An 18,719-nucleotide genomic window follows, 5' to 3' on the forward strand; every position below is an offset into this window, starting at 1 on the left:
AGGCGTCACACAGCAATCTCTCTGTGGGCCATTTATCTAAAGACAAGAAAAGAAAAGCCAAAAAAGAAAAAGAATATTCTGTGTCTGAACTTAGTCTTCTATTTGCTCAAGATTTTGGAATATATCATTTAAACTACAGGCAGTGTTCTGTTTGCATAATTTGATATAATGGAGTGCCGAAGTTACCGGCAGTATTATGAGACACTGCAGTGATGACGGTGTATTTTTGAAGCACAGACGGCTGAAACTGGTGCTCATATTTATTCAAGACTTTTCTTTTAACACCACAGAACAAACAGACACAAAAAACCAACTAATGATAAACCCTAGTTTAACCTCGAACATTCAAATATAATACATACACACAAATATGCCTGCCTCCCCTTGCAAAACAACATCAACCACAAAACAGGTCTGTCCTAAGGATACAGGTCCAAACCTCTGCCTGCTGTGCAGTAATGCAAACCAGAAGACAACACAACTATAGCCGATGCTTAACCTTACACCTTAATGGGTAATCAATATAATACATCATTCCGCAACCCATTTTGTGCCTGTCTAACACTAGCATCCTGGAGGGTTTGTCAGACTGTATAACTTAATTTACATTTCACAATAAGTTAGCTTAATGTGATGGCAAACATTGACATTCAACATCACATTCATATATCAAATGGGACCTTACTGGATCGCCAATGCAAACAGGAGAGAACAAAATGAGCTTAATCAAACAGAGCACAGTGAGTGGATCGATTATTGTCTATACTTCTAAATATAAAGTACGCATACAATATCTTCAAACATTATCTGGCGTGCATTTATTTTATTATATATTTTTGTCCTTCATTGTCCACCTCTAGTGCAAAACAAACCCCCTTGCTTTACTCCCGTGATGCCTCACCCCCACGAACCTGCGGGAAACATACTTTTTTCCTCTCAGTATCTCTGTGATACAAATGATAGAGGTTATTTTCAGCTCCACTGGTATGCCTTTCCAAAAATCTGCCAGGGTGCTCAGTGTGTCTCGGAAACACAGGTGTATTTGCCAGTTGTCATTACGATGACCACCATCGCTGTGTTTTCAGTCTCAGGAGGAGCTGTGTGAAAACCTGTTTGAAATGTTCATAAAGCAGGCCTAGAGTTACCTTGCTACCTATTGCACAAGAAAAAGCATTCACTCCTATATAAAATTGTAAGCGGAATAATCAGTCATCAAAATGGCTCAAGTATGTTTAGTGTTTCTTGTTGACATTTTATCATTTTCTTCTGGTTTCCGGCCCAATCCTTCCCCCGAGGACATCCCTGATCTTTTTCATGCTCGTTCTTATTGAATTATTTTGTTTTAAATTAAAAATCAAGTTACTGCTCGTCTATAATTCCAACATGCCCCTCCACCGTGCCTGCACACATCCCTCTCTCTCTTCACCTTGTCCCCCCATTTAGAAAACACCCACAGAAAAATCCTGTAAGAGGCTCCTTCCCCCTGAAAGATTGACCCTTCGTGTTCCAACTCACAGCTCCTCACCTTTATTTAACTGATTGAAATCAATGCCTTTGAATATGAAAGGAAAAGGAGAGGAGTGTGGGAGAAATGTTAATTACCGCGAGTGCGCTCTCTGCATGTCTAATGCACCGATAACCCAGAAAAAACGCTGCGGTGAAGGAGATCAGACGCACTCCTTTAAAGGTACAGGATCACTGCGCTCGCTGCGGCCGTCTGATCTGCAGGCCTGCGACACGACCAGAGCGGGAGATTTCTGTATTGTAATGCGGCCCCCTCGAGAGAGAGATCGCTGCAGGGGACGCGCCACAGAGCATAAAACGGAGCAGACGTTCACACAGTAGCCTCTGGTACATTGGCCCTAGTGCAGCACAATGTAGGGCCTTCATGCAAACGCTCATGTCGGGCTAGAAAAAAGCCTGACAGCTCTACCGTGCTCGAGGCTGCTCTTTTTAACACGGAAAGAATGTGCTAATAAAGAGTCTTCGCATCCCATCTCATGCCATTCAAACTGACTGTTAAAAAATAACCACAGTTTCATTTTGTGTTACCCCCACTCCGGCCTTTCTACCGTGTTTACAGATAATTTGCTACAGCAGAACACAAGAACACAAGAAAGGACACAGATCAGAAAAGGATATTGAGCCTCGTTTGATTGCTAGTGGTTTAATAATTTTAAATAATTAAATAATTTTAAATAATTGTTTTCTGGGAGGGGTACAAAAGAAGTACAGCCACAGGAGTATGTTTTAATTCATTGGCACAGTGGGAATAAACGAGGGAAACTGATTTACCTGGTGAGAGGGTTTAGGAATTCTTCATCTGACTACATTTGTAGGGTTCATCACGTGAACCAGTTCTACTAATTTCTTCCCACTTTGGCCGATTAATCAGCATTGACTTTTCCAGCTGTTCATCCACTACAGGTGTCAATCAATTACATGAAGGCCATTCTGTAGCCATCCCAGAATGCACCACTCAAATAGTGCATTTATTGTTTTGTGTAGCACTATGAGCACCAACTCCCAATACTTCATGAAATGCCATTAAGTCTGGACTATGTAGACAGCAAATATAAAGGATTATCCTTTCTATAAAACAAAACAACACTTTAATAAGTGGAAGCCTGACATTTACATTACAATTCGGATATGAACTTGGGTTTATATTGACCAAATCATAAAAGGAGAAAAATATATCCTGACATACGAAAAAGCATTCCTGCACGGTGTGCGCAGTGACTTGAGTGCATGTTTGTTGTAACACAAGCTTCTCACCACAGAAACTGGATGAACAGTGGTAACATGAGTAATTATTTATAGCAAGCAGCTCCACTTCAAAGGAACCGGAGCTATGAAGGGTGTCAAATCCCCGGTTCCTCGCTCAGTGTTGTCTGTTCAGTTCTCATCAATACACAGCGTCACAGCTCCTGTTTACACACTGGGACTCTCCCTCCCTCCCCAAACACCAGCACTGATTATCAGAGCATCCATAACGGCGCTGAAGCTGAAACAGTGTGGTTTCCAATTGAATAATTACATTTATTTACCTTTAACTGCTCTCCCACTCTCTCTCTCTCTCTCTCTCTCTCTCTCTCTCTCTCTCTCTCTCTCACATAATCAAATGTGAGACAGGTGCATGTTTTGTAAGCGATGTAGAGCAGGGTCAATTTGAAAATAAATGATTGGGTTCTTATTGGATCAAAAACACAAACCCCAGGACTCTGTTTCGGCTCAGTATCTGGGCTATCAACATCCTCGACTTAACAATTCAAATGTTCTCCCAGAAGGAGAGAAAAAGATCCCTCACACAGCAAAATAAGGTACAGATAATGAAATTAGAGCCCTCTGCTCTTTCGGTTTCCACCACAGCAGAAACGGTTTGCCTGTGTGGCTTCATTCAAAGAGCAAGTCAGACAGAATAAACAAACGTGATAAAACACGGCCTTCTTGAGATGGCTGCTCTTATTAGTGCGCTCCCCAAAAGCCTCAAGGTTACGAGGCTTTCATTTTTGTCGGCGTCAAAATCCATCTCTATTACATTTGTCTATAAATGAAATCAAAACAGCTGCTTTATTTCTCATTCAATGTTCCACGTCTCATCCAGCTTTTAGCAGAGAATGGGAAAGAAACAGGGAAAAGAAGAAGAAAAAAAAAGCATTGCAAATCAATAATCCCTAATGCTTAAAAATGAGTGTAATCTAAAACTATAGAATACTTAGCCTCAAGCTTCTTTGAGGGAAGGCTCGCGAAACCCCAGGAGATTACAGTATTATGTTCCTGCTAAAGAAAATAATGAAAAATACTAGCCTGTAACCGTCCGTCTGTCATTTAAGAGGAACAGTGTAATCTCACTCAATATGCCTCAGTTGATTCTAGGATTATCATGTTTTATTTATGTATTTACTTTTGCTGTAAACTCCCACCATTAAGATTAATAACACAGGAGGAAATTAGCATCAGACAGAGAGCTCTACCCAGGAGAAATGCTGACAATCTCGAAAACATAAAATAAATTAGTTTGTGTGTTACATAAGACTGCGTTTAGGTAGCAAAACTCTAAATGGCATATTTGAACTGTCAGTCTTGCCTCCCTCTTAATGCTTTGTTGTTTTTTCTTCTTTGTTTTTTCTTTTGGGGGGTGGGTGGGGGGATTTTAAACAGCATTGAAGTAACAACTGTCTCTTGCTTAACCCCTTCTAAGATTTAATGAGCCCACGTCAGGAAAAAGTCACTGCACACGCCTCCCTTTAAGAGTTTACCTGCCTGCTTTCTCAAACAGCCCCAAGAAAACACAATTTTCAATTGGAATTGTATTTCTCTAAACTTCAGTTGTTGTTAAATGTTGTTTAACCGGCACACAGTCTAAAAGTAGACTGCAAAACAGAAATACTGACTGAGAGCTCAGGGGCCTCTCGCCTCTCAATGTGTTTGAGTGTCTGGGAGTGACGTCACCTTGGCAGTGTCATGTTCACAAGACGACCGGAGACACAGAGAACCTATTTCACAGCTAACAGCAGAATCTGCAGCCCTTGTGATAATGCCCATAATCTGAAACTGTGAGAACTGGACATGCTTTAAATGGTTTTGTACATTTTGTTTTCCTTTCCAAAGAACACATCAGCAAAGGCTAGAACAAGAGGAAAGTGTAGGAAGGATTCAGTGGAGGGATAGCACTGTGCTTATGGCTACATTTCCCAGAGTTGCTCTCTCTCTCTGCCAATTCTGCATCCCCTATTCCCTCTCCCTCCCTCTCCTTAAACTTCTCTCCATCTCTCTCCTCCACCCTTTCCCCCTCCACTTTCCCTGCCTCTCTCTCTCTCGCCCTGGTGGAGAGACTGACCTCCTCAGCAGCAGTTTGGGATGATTCTTGCTCTCCAGGTTCTTCTCGATGAGGTCCGACAGCAGGTGCTTGAGCACGTCTGTGGCGTATTCCAGCCGGCCCTGCAGCGCGGTCATGATGAGCGAGGCCACATTGCCGCGGTCCCTCATGGAGAAGCTGCGCTGGAGCTCCAGCGTGCGGATGAAGGTCAGCAGGAACACCTTGTTGTTGATGAGCTGGCCGAACATCTTCAACGCTTTCTCCACGTTCAGCTGCCCATTCCCAGGGACCTGTGAGGAAAACACAGGGTTATGAGGGTTCCCACAATGCTTCGGTCTGTTTTATGACCCCTCAACACCAGCAGTTTTCTGCTTCCTTTTTATCCCCTTTCAATTCACTGCACATTCTAATATGCAGATTTATCCAAATGTAAATATGAGCAGCTGTGTTTACCAGCCATGTCAAGATTTAGTACACTACTGTCTACCACTGTCACGTTAATGCACTTTGTCATCGGTTTCAATGGTGCCTGGGAATCCTGGAATTACTGCTGGTCCATTTTACACCACTACTGATTGACATATAGTCAGAGATATCATTTTTAAAGAACACATTTTCAGATTGCACCAGTAATATAATAAAATTACCACTGGCACAAGTTTGACTTGCCATATGAAAATGAGCAACCTTCACAAAGATACCATTGTCTCTCTGTATACTATTTCTAAAGAGTACCACACTTGCTCACTGACGGTTTTCCCTTTGGCCCCAGAACGGCCTCTCTCGATACCAAGCCCTATATAATGCCAATCCCTTTTCCTGCCAAATGCAATGCCAGTCACAAACTTGGCAGTATAATGAGAGAAGAACTGTAATACAACTGTGACAAAAATACTAAGCAAAATTACTGAAATGGGCAAAACCCATTGGGATCCAGTGGCTTTACCTAGCGGGGCCTGATGTGGACCTCCTGTGGGAACTGGGATATTAAGTGGTTTCGTGGGAAGGGGTGGTATTTTTACTGTAGCTGGTCTCTCACCTCCAGCTCCCTGAGCACCGGGTGGTCCTCGATGCCGGGGAACAGCACGCGCATGGCGTACGTGCGATAGTCTAGGTGCGGGATGCCGGCTCGGTCCAGATCACTGGTCAGCTCGTTAATGTCCGTCTGCAGCTCGGCGAAGGCTGAGGACAGAGAGATGGACATCCAGAGGTAAGAATAATGTGAAGGCATTTCAATCAATCGTATGTTTGTTTATAATCTCTCTCTGTGTTTTAATTTAATTTGTTTATTTTTATTTGTATCTGCTTTAAGCAGTACATGGAGACAACAGTAAGATGAATGAGTAGGGGAAGAACTGAAGAGAAGGAAGGAGAAAAGAAGAACAAGAGGGGTACTATAACAATGCCCAAAAGCAGAACTTAAAGCACATTAACTGTGGTTTCCTATAGCAGATAATGGTTGTATTAAAACTTAACTGCACATTAATATTGTGAATAGCATGAATGAGAGTGTATAGATTGACAAGTACACAGGAAAGACAGTGATGAAAAGTATATTACACTATATAAAGAGGTCTAACCACTGTGCCATTCTAAAAACAACAACAACACACAACTGGACACAATAAAATGGTCCAGTTGACTAACAGACCAGTAGTAGAAATAAGTGCCCTGTGCAAGAGCATCTACACAAGGCCCCGCATGGTGCACAGGGCCATGGCAATGCTCTGTATTGCAGTTGTCCCCAGCATATCATATTGCTCTGGCAATGGCTAGTGCTCTGTACTCTGGACTCTATGTGCCATTTCATGCTGATGCCAAGACCGGTAGGATTCTCGGCAGTGGTTTTATTAAGCAGAAATGTAGGGAAGAAAGATGCGGACAGCGTGATCCTGGGGGATTGAAACGGGGATTAATATCCTGCTGTAAACACTGGCTAGTTGCTATGGCAACCGCTACCCGGGCCCAGCCAAATGAGCGGCTCTGGAATCCGAGCAATGAAAATGGATAGAAAGAAAAAAAAGTTATTACGAGTGACAAATAATCTGAGCCTGCGATTGATTTTTTTTTTATGGTTTCCTCAGTTTTAACTTGTACAAGCCGTTTTAATTTTTCTAGGTGATTTGTAACATTCTTCCTGAAATAGAGGACTCTGGGAGACTCACAGGTCTGTGTGTGTGTGTGTGTGTGTGCAGTGGTCAGGAGGTGCACAGAAAACACAAGCTCTCTTTCACTGAAGACAGCTTCCAATGGATTTATTACACGCTGGTTCAGAACAAAGCAACACGAGAAAAGCTTCAGCTGTGAGGAGACCGTCCTTCTCATTATAATTGTCCGAGTGTTAGTAGCATATAGATCCAAGAAACTCATCTAGCCATAGATCAGAACAAGCAACCATCGGCACATGGCACCGTAAACACAAAAGCACTGAAACACAGGGGCGCAGAAGCATTTAGCTACATAGCAATCGAACCGAACGCAGCAAAAGGTGAGGGTATCTGTGAATAGCAATAACTGCTTTGCAAAACGTGCTTATAAATCGACCAGGCTGGAGCGCATGTGGAGAAGCACAGAGCCTTTTTGAAAACAGTTTCATCAGCTCTAATGAGTCGTGTCTAATGACCCAAACACGGCACTTCACAAAAATTCATAAGAGTCACACACACGCACGCACGCCATCACGCAAACACACTGGAGAGAACCGAAAACAAATAGGCATGCAACACAATCTTAATAGTGCAAAGAAGTACAAATTAACAACACGTTCTGCAGCTGCCATGCAAAGACAAACAAGAAATGAAATGTTTTGCGCATTAATGAGCAGGGCTGTCTGAAAGGTATTGGCTTTCTCTGGCATTTTCCACTGTGTTCTCCAATATTATTGTTAGATCATTCTTGCTAGTTGGTATACAAATTAGCATCTTGTCCTAAAGATGTAGCCCAGAGTACAGCAGACTCTGCAATGCCTTAAGGGATGCTTCCCTTTCACTTTTTTAGAGGTTATGATTATACAGAGGGCACTCATAACCTCTTTGCTTGTATTAAATCTTTCTACATTATTTTGTTTTTTAAATAAAATTTCTATAGGGAAATTTCAGGCCAAAAGATTAAAAGCAAAACATATACAGACTGGCTTGGGGGAGACCACAAAACTTTTAAGTCTTCTCTGTTCCCTGGACTACTTGTACCTTTCTGTGCCTAAAGAAATATCTGACTCCTCTTTAAATAATCAGCTATAGGCTACACACAGTCTCAAAAGTATAACGGCAGTGCAGTGTGTGCCTCTTCAATGAGGAAAACTGGGGACGGCATGTGATCTGCACTTTACATGTTTGTCTGAAAACAAAATCAGTTTATTCTTCTAATGGTTGAATTTAAAATGTATATTTATATATTTTAAGTGCAATTTCTTCCTCAAATAGCCTCAAATATGCCAATCCAAGAACATTTGTTGTGTTTAACCCCAAAATAGCATTTTCAGCTAATTGTTTTTTTTTTATTAAAACGAGTCAACAAGTGTAATTGTATGGCTGTTTGGTGAAATCTTAAGTGTATTATTATATTATTATATAGACAAACTTGACAAAAAATAATTGTGTTACTCGCCACATGATTATATCAATTCGCCCCCCTTCCCCGGCCACACCCCCTCGATGGCCTCACCTTCCTTGCACTCCAGGGCCACGCGTGACTCCAGGTTGTCCATCTGCATCTGCAGCCGCTTGAGCGTGAGGTCGTTCTCGCGGGACTTGCGCTTGTAGGCGATGAGGACGATGATGACAATGATGAGCAGCAGCCCCCCTCCTGCCGCGATGCTGACGATGGCGGGCAGGGTGAGAAGGCTGTCCGAGAGCATGTGCACCGAGCCCGGGGACACGTGCAGACCACCCACCTGGACCTGCAGCGAGAGAGAGACACTACACTGTAAACACTCATTCACTGTCACTCTCCCCTCCCCTCTCTCCTCCCCAGCCCTGCCACATCTCAGAGACAACCCGAGTCCCATTGCACAGCGGGCAGGATGCCTCCCAGCGTCTGCCTCGGAACACACCACACAACCCTCCCTCGCCCAGTGCTGAGAACTCCTCACTCCGCCTCGGGCTTTCACACAGATCCCCCCCCAATGCACTTCGCCAGCCAAGCGTTTGCTCCTGCTGGAATCCCAGCTCCCGTTTCACAGGCCGAACTCAATCCCGCTGCCAGGGGCTTCTGCACCCCAAACACCGAGGAGGAGCTCCACACGCACCACACAGACTCACTTCCCACCACAAGTCCCCAGAGACCCTCTGTGACAGAGATCAACGCACGGCCTGGATGAATACAGCTCAAACAGACACGGAACACGTATGTAAAAACAAAAACAAAACACAACAAATAAAACAGACAGGGAACGGACTTCAGACAGAGGGAAAGTAGGAAGATCAAGTTTTTGACACAGAGACACACCAATGAAGTCAGATACAGAGACACAGCAAGAACAAAACAGACAACACAGACAGACTGATCGGGAAAGAAATGGACGGACAGACAAAGGCATGTTGAACAGAATAATGAGGGACAGAGGCAGAGAGAGAAAAAGATAAGAGATACAAACAGATAGACATATTGACAGAGAGACACAATAATCTGGATGACAGGGGGGCAGAGAAGGAGAAAACCACAGACAGAGACAGACAGGGAGATACTGACCAGAACTTTGTGCTGCCCAGTGAGGTTGGGGGGTTCACAGAGAAGCTGCGTCTCTGAGACGGTGACAGAACAAGGCGTCTCCCCAATCAGCACAGTGTAGTTTAGCTTGGCCCCTCCGGAGGCGGGTGGCACCAGATTCCTGCCCTGTGGGGGTGAGAGACGGTGCAGACTTTTAAACAGGAGGCATGACGGCAGAAAAACAAATCTTCTGAACCCCTGTGACCTCTGAACCCATGCAATCCCACAATCCTTTTCACATTCAAGGCAATGCTTCCAGTACACCATTAAAATCACTGTGTTAAATGTGTACCGAGCTGAACAAACACACAACAAGCACCGAGGGGGCTGGTGTGGACTGGTTTAACTGGGTATGTTCCGGCTACCTTGAGGATGATGGGGGAGCCGGGTTTCTGCTCCAGGATGCCGGTGACAGGGCTTAGGGGCTCGAAGTAAGGGTTGGGGTAGTAGATGAAGTTGGTGTTGTTGTAGATGAGCAACTCCTGGACGTTGTTGAAGATAAAGCCAAACTCATCGGCGCGCTCCACTGCGTCCAGCCCGGGCCGGTACTCTGTTGTGAGGGGGGGTGCCAGGCACGTCATTGTGGTGGAGTTCAAGACTTTACACACCTGGACGGGAGGGAGAGAGGGGTGGAATCAGGTCACGCTAATCTGACGCGCGCTCGCACACACACACACACACACACGTACGCACTGCAATGTTTAGCCTCAAATATTCAAATGACCAACATGAAAACAAATGTGAGGAAAAGCTCAGCAGAAACTATGAAACAAATTAAATAAAATGCATGTCATGAGTGAGAAAGAGCAATCTGCTACAGCCAACAAAAATCATCAATGTAAAGCAACACGGGGGGGAGAGCTGTGTGTTGGGGGGGGAAAACTAACTGAGTGGCTGTGATGTTAGTTTCTATTAAAAGCGTTTCTGGCACTGAAGTTCTTCCCCCTGGCTGCTTTACTGTGCTAAAGGGCTGGACAAAATTCCTGGGGAGGATGCTGAAGTTAAACTCAATTTCAAGATGTTGAGGCACACACAGGCTGGAGGTGGCATCCTAGTGGCTGCTGTCTGTCTGCTATTACTGCAGATTATTACTGGGAGGAAAAACGGAACCTGTTGCTGGCATTTCTCCAGTCAGTTTCTATTTATTTTAGAAACGCTCTCCCACTGCCAGTTAGAACCCCCCCCTTTGTCTTACCTTTTAAATCGCATTTCCAAACCATTTTTGTTTTGATCTGGGATTTTAATCACTCTTGTTGGCTTTGCTTGGAAAGCTCACTGAGGTCATGTTTTGAATTCAGCGTTATTTAAATGTGTTTTGCCTGATTTGTTTTAATTAAAACCAAAATTAAAATCATACTATTCAAAAGTCAGGTTTAAATGGCAGGATGCAATAGGTATAGGTATGTATATTTGTCATACCTCCATAATATAATGAAAGAAATATCAAAGTTATTAACTACAAATGATTTTTGGATAACTATTTTATTTGTTATGCAAACGACCATCAGACCAAAAGTCTGAAAATGGAAAAAAAAAATTGAGTGTCATGAACCACAATCTACAAATTCAGGCTGCTTTACTATCATGTCCAAATGATGAAAATATCCTACAAAGAAACCAGCTAAAATGTATGCAAATAAGAGTCTTACACCTTTAACATATCATGTAACCCACTTCCTGGGTATGTAAGCACACTTCAAACTTCAAGAGAGCTACACTCATACTTTATGCTCTCAAGTGGCCTCTTTCTTTCTTCAAAATCCTTTATAATCTCCATCTTCAACTCATTCAATTCATACCTGAAATGGACAAGTGTGCTGTGGGTTTGACTGCTCAGTTGAGTATGTCAAATATAAATGGTGCATACATTAGTCACTCCCAAAGCAGAAGTGCAGCGATTTTCTGGTTTCTAAATAAAACGTTTTATGAATACAAGGCAAAATTTCCCCGAGGACCTCCTGACAGAGCAGTAATATCAGTGTAAAAATGAAATCAATGGCTCTAATGCACTCAAGTGCAAGGAGTTCTCTTTTTTTTATCCATCCCAGTTTCTCTAGGGAAAAACTTAATTAGAGCTAAATATCTTCAAAGCTCAAAAGGCCCCCCGTCTTCCACACACACGAGAAGAGAAACAGAGCAAAGGATCAATATGTACTCATTATACCCCTCACAAAAGAACAACAGCTAAATAAAGTAAATCATAACAATAACCATATCACACCGCAATGAGGGAGACATTCTTTAGCAGACTAATTCTCTTCCAGACCCAAGTGCATCAGAGCAGGTCCAATAATGGCAACTTACACACATTTCAATTGAATTTATCGAGATGTTCTCTGCGCTAATTCACTGCGCATAAATTAGGATTTAATTATTAGGACGCTGTTGAAGCACCTTCCCACAGAGTGTACAGCAAGTTCAGATGAAAGTCATCTCGACAAACAATGTGTTGTAGAAGACATGGTGCCGGCAAGTCACTTGGAGAACAATTTTGACACACAAGGGACACCTCGTCACTTCAAATTATCCTGACTGAGGAACTCAGTGTCAATTAAAACAATCCCATGTGATCAGAATGGAAACATTTATGTCCATATGGTAGGCATATATTGTACAAGAATTAGTCCTCAACTACAAAATGATGAGAGAAGAAAACATAAATAGATATTAAAAACAGGGGCTGTTTTTGGATATCTGTATTCTGTCTCCATTGTTGTTTGAAACTCAAGTCATTATAAGTTTACAACAAGAAAACAATATTTCAGCTCTATAAAATCGGCCAACCCCATGTTTAGCTCGGCAGGTAATCTGTGAACCCAGAGGTCTTCAATGAGAGATGTAACACAGACTCCCCTCCTAGTACAAATACAATACACTGGGGCCATCATCTTATATAATTCAACTCTGCTCCATTCGCCTCTCTAAGGCCACTCGCTTTACTATCTTTAAAAGTGCATTATCTACAATCACTGACCAGGTTTAGACTCCCAATGTGACTCTCTTTTGTATTCTTTCCCCTCTATGTATTAAAAAAATAAAAAATATTCAGCTTTCTACTGAAGGAAAGCAAAGACACACTATGGGGGGGAGTTATATAGCATTTAAAATCTATAATGATCAACCCTCCCTCTTCCTTTCCTGGTCTGAAAGGCTCCCATTGTACACTATCAATTGTGTGCAAAAAGCAACAACGGGAGGCAAGGAGACAGCAACGGTTCAGGTAGGTATTTCCGAAACGTGCAATTTGGAATAAGCTCTCAGAAATTGCAGGCACAGATGCTGTCACAGTTATGTACCCTATGTTATTTGAAAACTCAATGCACTCCCAAGTTTCTCTAACCCACTCTACCATCTGTTACACCATCACTTGAAGCATTGCATTTTTTTTTTCTCCCTTCTCTGCACCAAGTTTTTCGAGATTTCTGTCGTAGCAGCAGATGTCTGTTCTGGAAAGATGCTTGCCTGCTAGCCGAGTTGCAAAACGCAACAGTGGAGATTAATGCCACGTATTTAAATCCAGATTTCCAGTCGAAGCAGGAAAGGTTGTTAAGTCAACAGCATAGCCTTTCGGTGGCGAACACCCTTGGAAAAGTGCGCACGGTACACAAATAAATAACTGACAGTCGGCAAACAAGCTGGAAAAACTGATGCCTGGTAATAAAGGTACGAGTCAGTGGCGTTCATTATCATGATCTATGATGTCTGATAGAGGGGAAACACTAGGCTGTGTAGCAGTATCTGCGTTTCTTTCTTCCCGAGCTACGATCTGAAAAACAGAACATGAAGCACTTCAGCAAAGCTCCAAGGCACCCCCCCAATGGTATTTTAAGGTTGATGGCAATAAAAATAATTGGATTTTATTTTTTTTACATCATCTCTATGGAGACAAGCGAATCTTTCAGCCTTAACGGGCTTTCCCCATGACCCTCTTTAATTAAAAAAAAAAAAATGCTTGCATCCATCACACATTCAGCTCAGAGCCAAGATGGGGTGGAGTGCCAGAAACGGGGTTACTGTCCCCTCATTGTGAAAGAGGTCGGGGGGGCTTCAGTTTCAAAGTCCAGCCAGGCACAGGCTAGAAAACATTGAATATGACTTTTATTCCTTCTGTACATGTTTAAAAGCAGTTCCTGACCAATGCTACTTGTGTTATAAGTGTATTAGTTTGACTTAGTCTGTATAATTAGTCATATTAATCCTTTCAAGTCACCTTCCATTGCATATCCAATAAGTGCAGGCTGATTTGAGCATACAGGTATAGTTCAGGGATATTAGAAACAGTGATGGATCTGTAGATATTTAATCTTTGGCTGTGCGCATCTGGCTGATTTTATTACAGGAACAGGCCACCTAAATATAGAAGACGAGGGCCTGGGTTTTGGAGCTTCAGTGTACTATGATAAATAACAAGTCTGCAGCACTATAGCCAGCTGGTGAAGCACAGTGCTGAAACAAAAGGTTTTTTACTGTGCTACAACCAATGAATAATGTACTGCGCCTTTTTATAGTCAAAACATACTCATAATAGGATAGCCAAGGGCTGGTTTGTAAATAAAACATGATTTTACTGGAGGAATGAAAAATCTGAATATAACACAAAAACAACACTCCAGGGAAGCAAAAATACAAATCGAATTCATCACTCTTTTGTTTATTTTACAGGATTTATTTTTTATTTTTTATAATGTTTTGCTGTAGCTTAAAAAAAACACAACACAACTTATTAAACAAATGGATACAAATCCAGCTCAAAGTGTTCAGGAGACTGTGGACAAAAGTGAAGTGATATCAGTTTCTCTCTCACTTGAGTGTACTGATTGAGGAGAAAAACAATCCCTAATACCGGTTGTCTTTTATCACTTTTGAAACTGACTGGAAAAACATATCCAAGTGCTAGAGCAAAGCGAATGATGCATAATATAGTTTTGTGACATTGTACAAGAGCAACTTTGGAAAAGATATTCATCCATGTTCATGTAGAAAAAGGCAAATTAACAATTATTTTATGGGAGGGCGAAAAAAAGCATTATGTAGTCAAATAGTGACCATGATTATCATTAATGCATCAGTGAGAAATCGTTGTAAGTGGAATGCATTTTGGAAAAGGAAATGGTCTCCAATCTCAGAGACCTTTTTAAACTGTGGAGCTGGGGAGGGTACGAAGACAAATGTAATTTCTGAAAGGCAGATGACAATTCACAGGGCTGACTTGACAGCAGTTTCCAGATGATTGCAGGGCCCCGTTTCAACCAGCTGACAATGCTCCATTGCGATTTGCACTTTTCAGGTGCAGAGGAAAAAAGCATGTAACCACTGATGTAATAAAAAAGCATGCTATGGTATGGTTTAAAGAGGCTTGAGCTTTTCTGGGAAAGCTGTAACATGCCTTAAAGAGTGACTTATTGATAGAACGATACTATTTTCCCTGTGTTCTTTCAACTCATCTAACACACGCTGAAGGAGACGTTTTATGGTTCTTGCACATGGTTCACGTACACTTGGGGCTCAAGCAAGAAGAAGGTAATTCTAAATCATATTTAGCACATACTGCAGGGTACACTGTTTTGGAAAAGTCAAATATACATTGGTATTCATCTCCTTTCAGCCATAGCAGACATGCTATAGGTCTAATGCGACAAGAGCATCAAAACACACTCACCACTGGCATGACAAAAAATTAAGATTTATAATCAAAATAAAGGAATGTATCCTATTAAAGTGTTTAGCATTTCTGACATCTTTCTAATTCTGTAGGTAAATGTGTTGCAATTTGTGTATTTATTTATATCTTACAGCTGAGTATTACATTCGACTGGGGAAAATGACAGGTTGACATTTGCCAGAAGATACCTGTTCCACAAAGAGAGCTAACAATACACAAGTTGATGGGGAGAAACCATCCCGTCATCCATAAACATGAGTCAAAACACTTCAACAGATCACAAGGAAGCAGAACTGTGACTTTCTGCGCAGGTGTCAACTTTGACACCACATCACCTGCATCATCAAACACAGCTGTGGCATTGAAATTGAGTTTAATCAGAAACCAACACAATCTGAGGCCCCCTGGACCAAAACAGGATGTCTCTGACCCACCAGCCGAATACAAAAGTGCAAATTCAGTAGTGGCTCTCTCTACAACAGAGGATTGTCCTTTCTAACCAGTTCAAAACCACCATGTTAACGTATGACTGGCGGGTGATCCAAAGTTTGGGGGTTCAAGTACATAGATACGAGAATTGTAAGCTGCCATACACACAAGTTCACTTCAGAATGTCAATGCTGTTCTGCAAGATGAACTCCGACACTTCGCCTGCGGCAGGACTGTGAGGCAAGGAACTGGGAAGAACGTGTTTTTAAAAGGATTTCAAATATTCATCAGTGTTAAACTACAGGCAGGTTCACCAGAGCCACAGTAAAGGGATGGTCGTGGAAAAAAGAGAGAGAGAGCTGCATTTTGTGATAACAGCAGTACAGTCACTGCCATGGCCTCGCTCTCTCTGCTGGAGGGGCAGACTATCAGGGATTAATATACCTGCGTCTGGACACCTCCCCCAGGCCCAACTCATGCCGTTTTATAAACACAACAAAACAACACAAACAAAAAAACAACAGCTTCATTTACTTAATTAAAATGCAGACCCCCAGACATAACGGCAAATCCAATCTGTATAGATTTCCTTCCCTCCCTGCCTTTATTGTTCTGTTCCTCTTTATGCTGACGACGGCTTTTGACCAAAGTTAATCTTCCATTAAAACCCATTAAGGAGTTCCCCCCCCCCCTGAATTCCATTAAACCACCCACTAGAGTGATTTTTAATTCAAGCTGAAGACTGGAAAGTAAAAAAGAAAAAAGAAAAAGAAAAACACATTTCATGCCTTAATGTGTTTATTAGTTCAAGGCTGCAACCTTTTCATTGGGGTTTCATAAAATGCTTCAATTAAATAAGAGAAATGCTTTGATTGCATTTAATTATTTAGCCGGGTGGTTAGTTATTTAAGTTTATAACTGCAGAGTGCTGATATAGGCCGTGTATGGCAGCTGGAATCATAGGCGATGTGTGTCTGAATGTGGACGGACAGCGAGAGGAGAGCGAGCGTTTGTGTTTTAAGAGCTGACGTAACACGAAGAAAGCATTCTGCAGAGGGGTCGGCCTCCGGGTCATGTGACAGCGGCAGAGCAGTCGTTTTCTTATTCATGCTTCTGTGACGGCCGCTGCTGATTTTTCTACCCTGATTTCCATTCAAACCTTTCATCTTTCTTTTGTCCTTTTTTCCACCTGCTTTGTAGCCATGACCTAAATCTATCTACCCAGATGGAAGAGAAGCTGTTCGGCAGCATCACGCCGGGCCACTTCAGCAACCCTGTCTCTGTCCCTCTCTATCCCCTCTGCTGCGGGGAGAGGGACACTACTCTACAGATCCACCTTCCCAGAATGCAACACACTTTGCATGACTAGTTACACATTTAAAATGATAAATCGCATATCAAAAAAGACAACAGAGCTGCATTTCCAAACTATTATCTTGTGTATAACTGTCATTCCATGCATAAAAAATAAGTAGGTCACTTAACTGATCCTGAACCCAAGGAGGGGTTGAATGTTATATTTAATGAAAATAGAAGTTATTTTCACTGTGAAGATATCTGTGTCTAAGTATGCGAGTGATATATAATAGGGTTAAAACACTCAGTGTGGGATGTCTTTGCTTCACAGTCCTCTCACAAAAACTATCAGATAAAATCTCTACAATAAGAGGCCCCCTTCATATGATGTATTAATGTAAACAAACAAAATAAAAACGTGCCGGTATAAACAGACTGTGAAGTTTGAAGAGGAATGAACACTGTAGTTGTAAATCTTGAAGTCTCCTTGTAGCCACTAGGGTTTTGCCATGTGTGATTGAGGAGACATGAAGACGTGCACAGATATGAATGGGTATGTTTATCTGTATGTGTGCGTGTGCGTGCGTATTCAGTGGGGAGTAAGATAAAGGCATTGCAGGGATTGCCCAGAAATGCACATACTACTACATATAGACTCATCTAAATCCCTTGGCTTTTATCTCCTGTTCTTTTTCTTCCTTGCTGCACTCAGCACATAATGATTTCTTTATCAACGTAAGGAAAATAACATGAAAAGACAAGGAGCTTGGTGTTCATATTGCAAAAGAAGATCTCTTTACCCAAAAAATATGCATATTAATTAATTAGTCACAAGGTTCAATGGTACACAGACAGAAATCCCTATGGGTGAGAGTATTAGCTGGGACTAGCCCATCCCCCAAACCTCCACCGCCCAGAACCCCTTGACTCACGTTGACGGACTCACGGCCGCTGTACTTCACTCGAATCCTTGGCTCCTGCACCACGTCCAGATTGGTCCCCGTCACCGTCAGCGGAGTGTGGCCACTGTACAGAGAGACACATTAGGTCAATACAAATTAACTTCCGTTTCAATTCAGGAATTGGAGTTGAAAAATATTTGAGTTACAGAACCGGAAGTGGAATTCTGAGGTGGAACTGGAATTGAACAAAATTCATTGATCCCAGGAGTGCACATTAGTTCTGCTTGTCTGAAGGACGACAGTACCTGTATTTACTCATAGGCAGAACGTTAGGGCAATGGCATGAACAAATATTCATTGGTTGATTTGCCCATATATCTAGTCATATTTGCTCTCTCAACAGGCTAATATCTGATACACTCTGCGTTTTTGCCATTTATAAAGCTGCAGTACTTCAGCAAATTTTATTTAATCTTCCTGTAGACAGTTTGAAAACACAAAACAGAACCCTAACAAATACAATAATAACTGATGTGTTCTTTCACCTATTTGGCATCCCGGTTAATTCTTCTCATTTGTTTTGTAGTCCTTTATTTTGTTATGTTAAACAGTGATCAAAGCCACTAAAACACAAAGATACACCTAGGAAATCTAATTTGCTCCGTAGATTTTAACATTCCGTATGCTGCCTGTATCTATCATGTTTTAACCACATTATTACAATCAGCCCCTATGCTGATTGCGCCTTTATTTCCCACTGAAGGCTTGTCCTTGGACTCGTCAGAAGGTGGCCTCCAGCAATCAGTGCCAGTGACAGGGGCTCAGGGATTCTATTATAGCGCATTGTCCTGACAATTTCCGTCACTTATCTAACAAATCCAATCAGCTGGAGTGGGCTAAC

The 18,719-nt window shown here is 42.1% G+C and overlaps 1 protein-coding gene across 3 annotated transcripts in view; it reads right to left on the reverse strand.

The window, feature by feature from the left end:
* plxna2 (plexin A2) overlaps window positions 1–18,719 on the reverse strand; it is a 190,834-nt gene that overhangs the window by 26,741 nt on the left and 145,374 nt on the right. For all 3 annotated transcript variants that reach the window (XM_066703643.1, XM_066703642.1, XM_066703641.1), the window contains 6 exons: window positions 17,849–17,942; window positions 9,895–10,137; window positions 9,512–9,655; window positions 8,486–8,720; window positions 5,862–6,004; window positions 4,844–5,112 (listed from right to left, as the gene is read on the reverse strand). In XM_066703643.1, coding sequence (XP_066559740.1) covers window positions 4,844–5,112; window positions 5,862–6,004; window positions 8,486–8,720; window positions 9,512–9,655; window positions 9,895–10,137; window positions 17,849–17,942 — 1,128 coding nt within the window. The remainder of the gene's footprint in view (window positions 1–4,843; window positions 5,113–5,861; window positions 6,005–8,485; window positions 8,721–9,511; window positions 9,656–9,894; window positions 10,138–17,848; window positions 17,943–18,719) is intronic.

The sequence above is a fragment of the Amia ocellicauda genome, chromosome 5 (assembly GCF_036373705.1).
Source record: "Amia ocellicauda isolate fAmiCal2 chromosome 5, fAmiCal2.hap1, whole genome shotgun sequence".
NCBI classification, from domain to species: domain Eukaryota; kingdom Metazoa; phylum Chordata; class Actinopteri; order Amiiformes; family Amiidae; genus Amia; species Amia ocellicauda.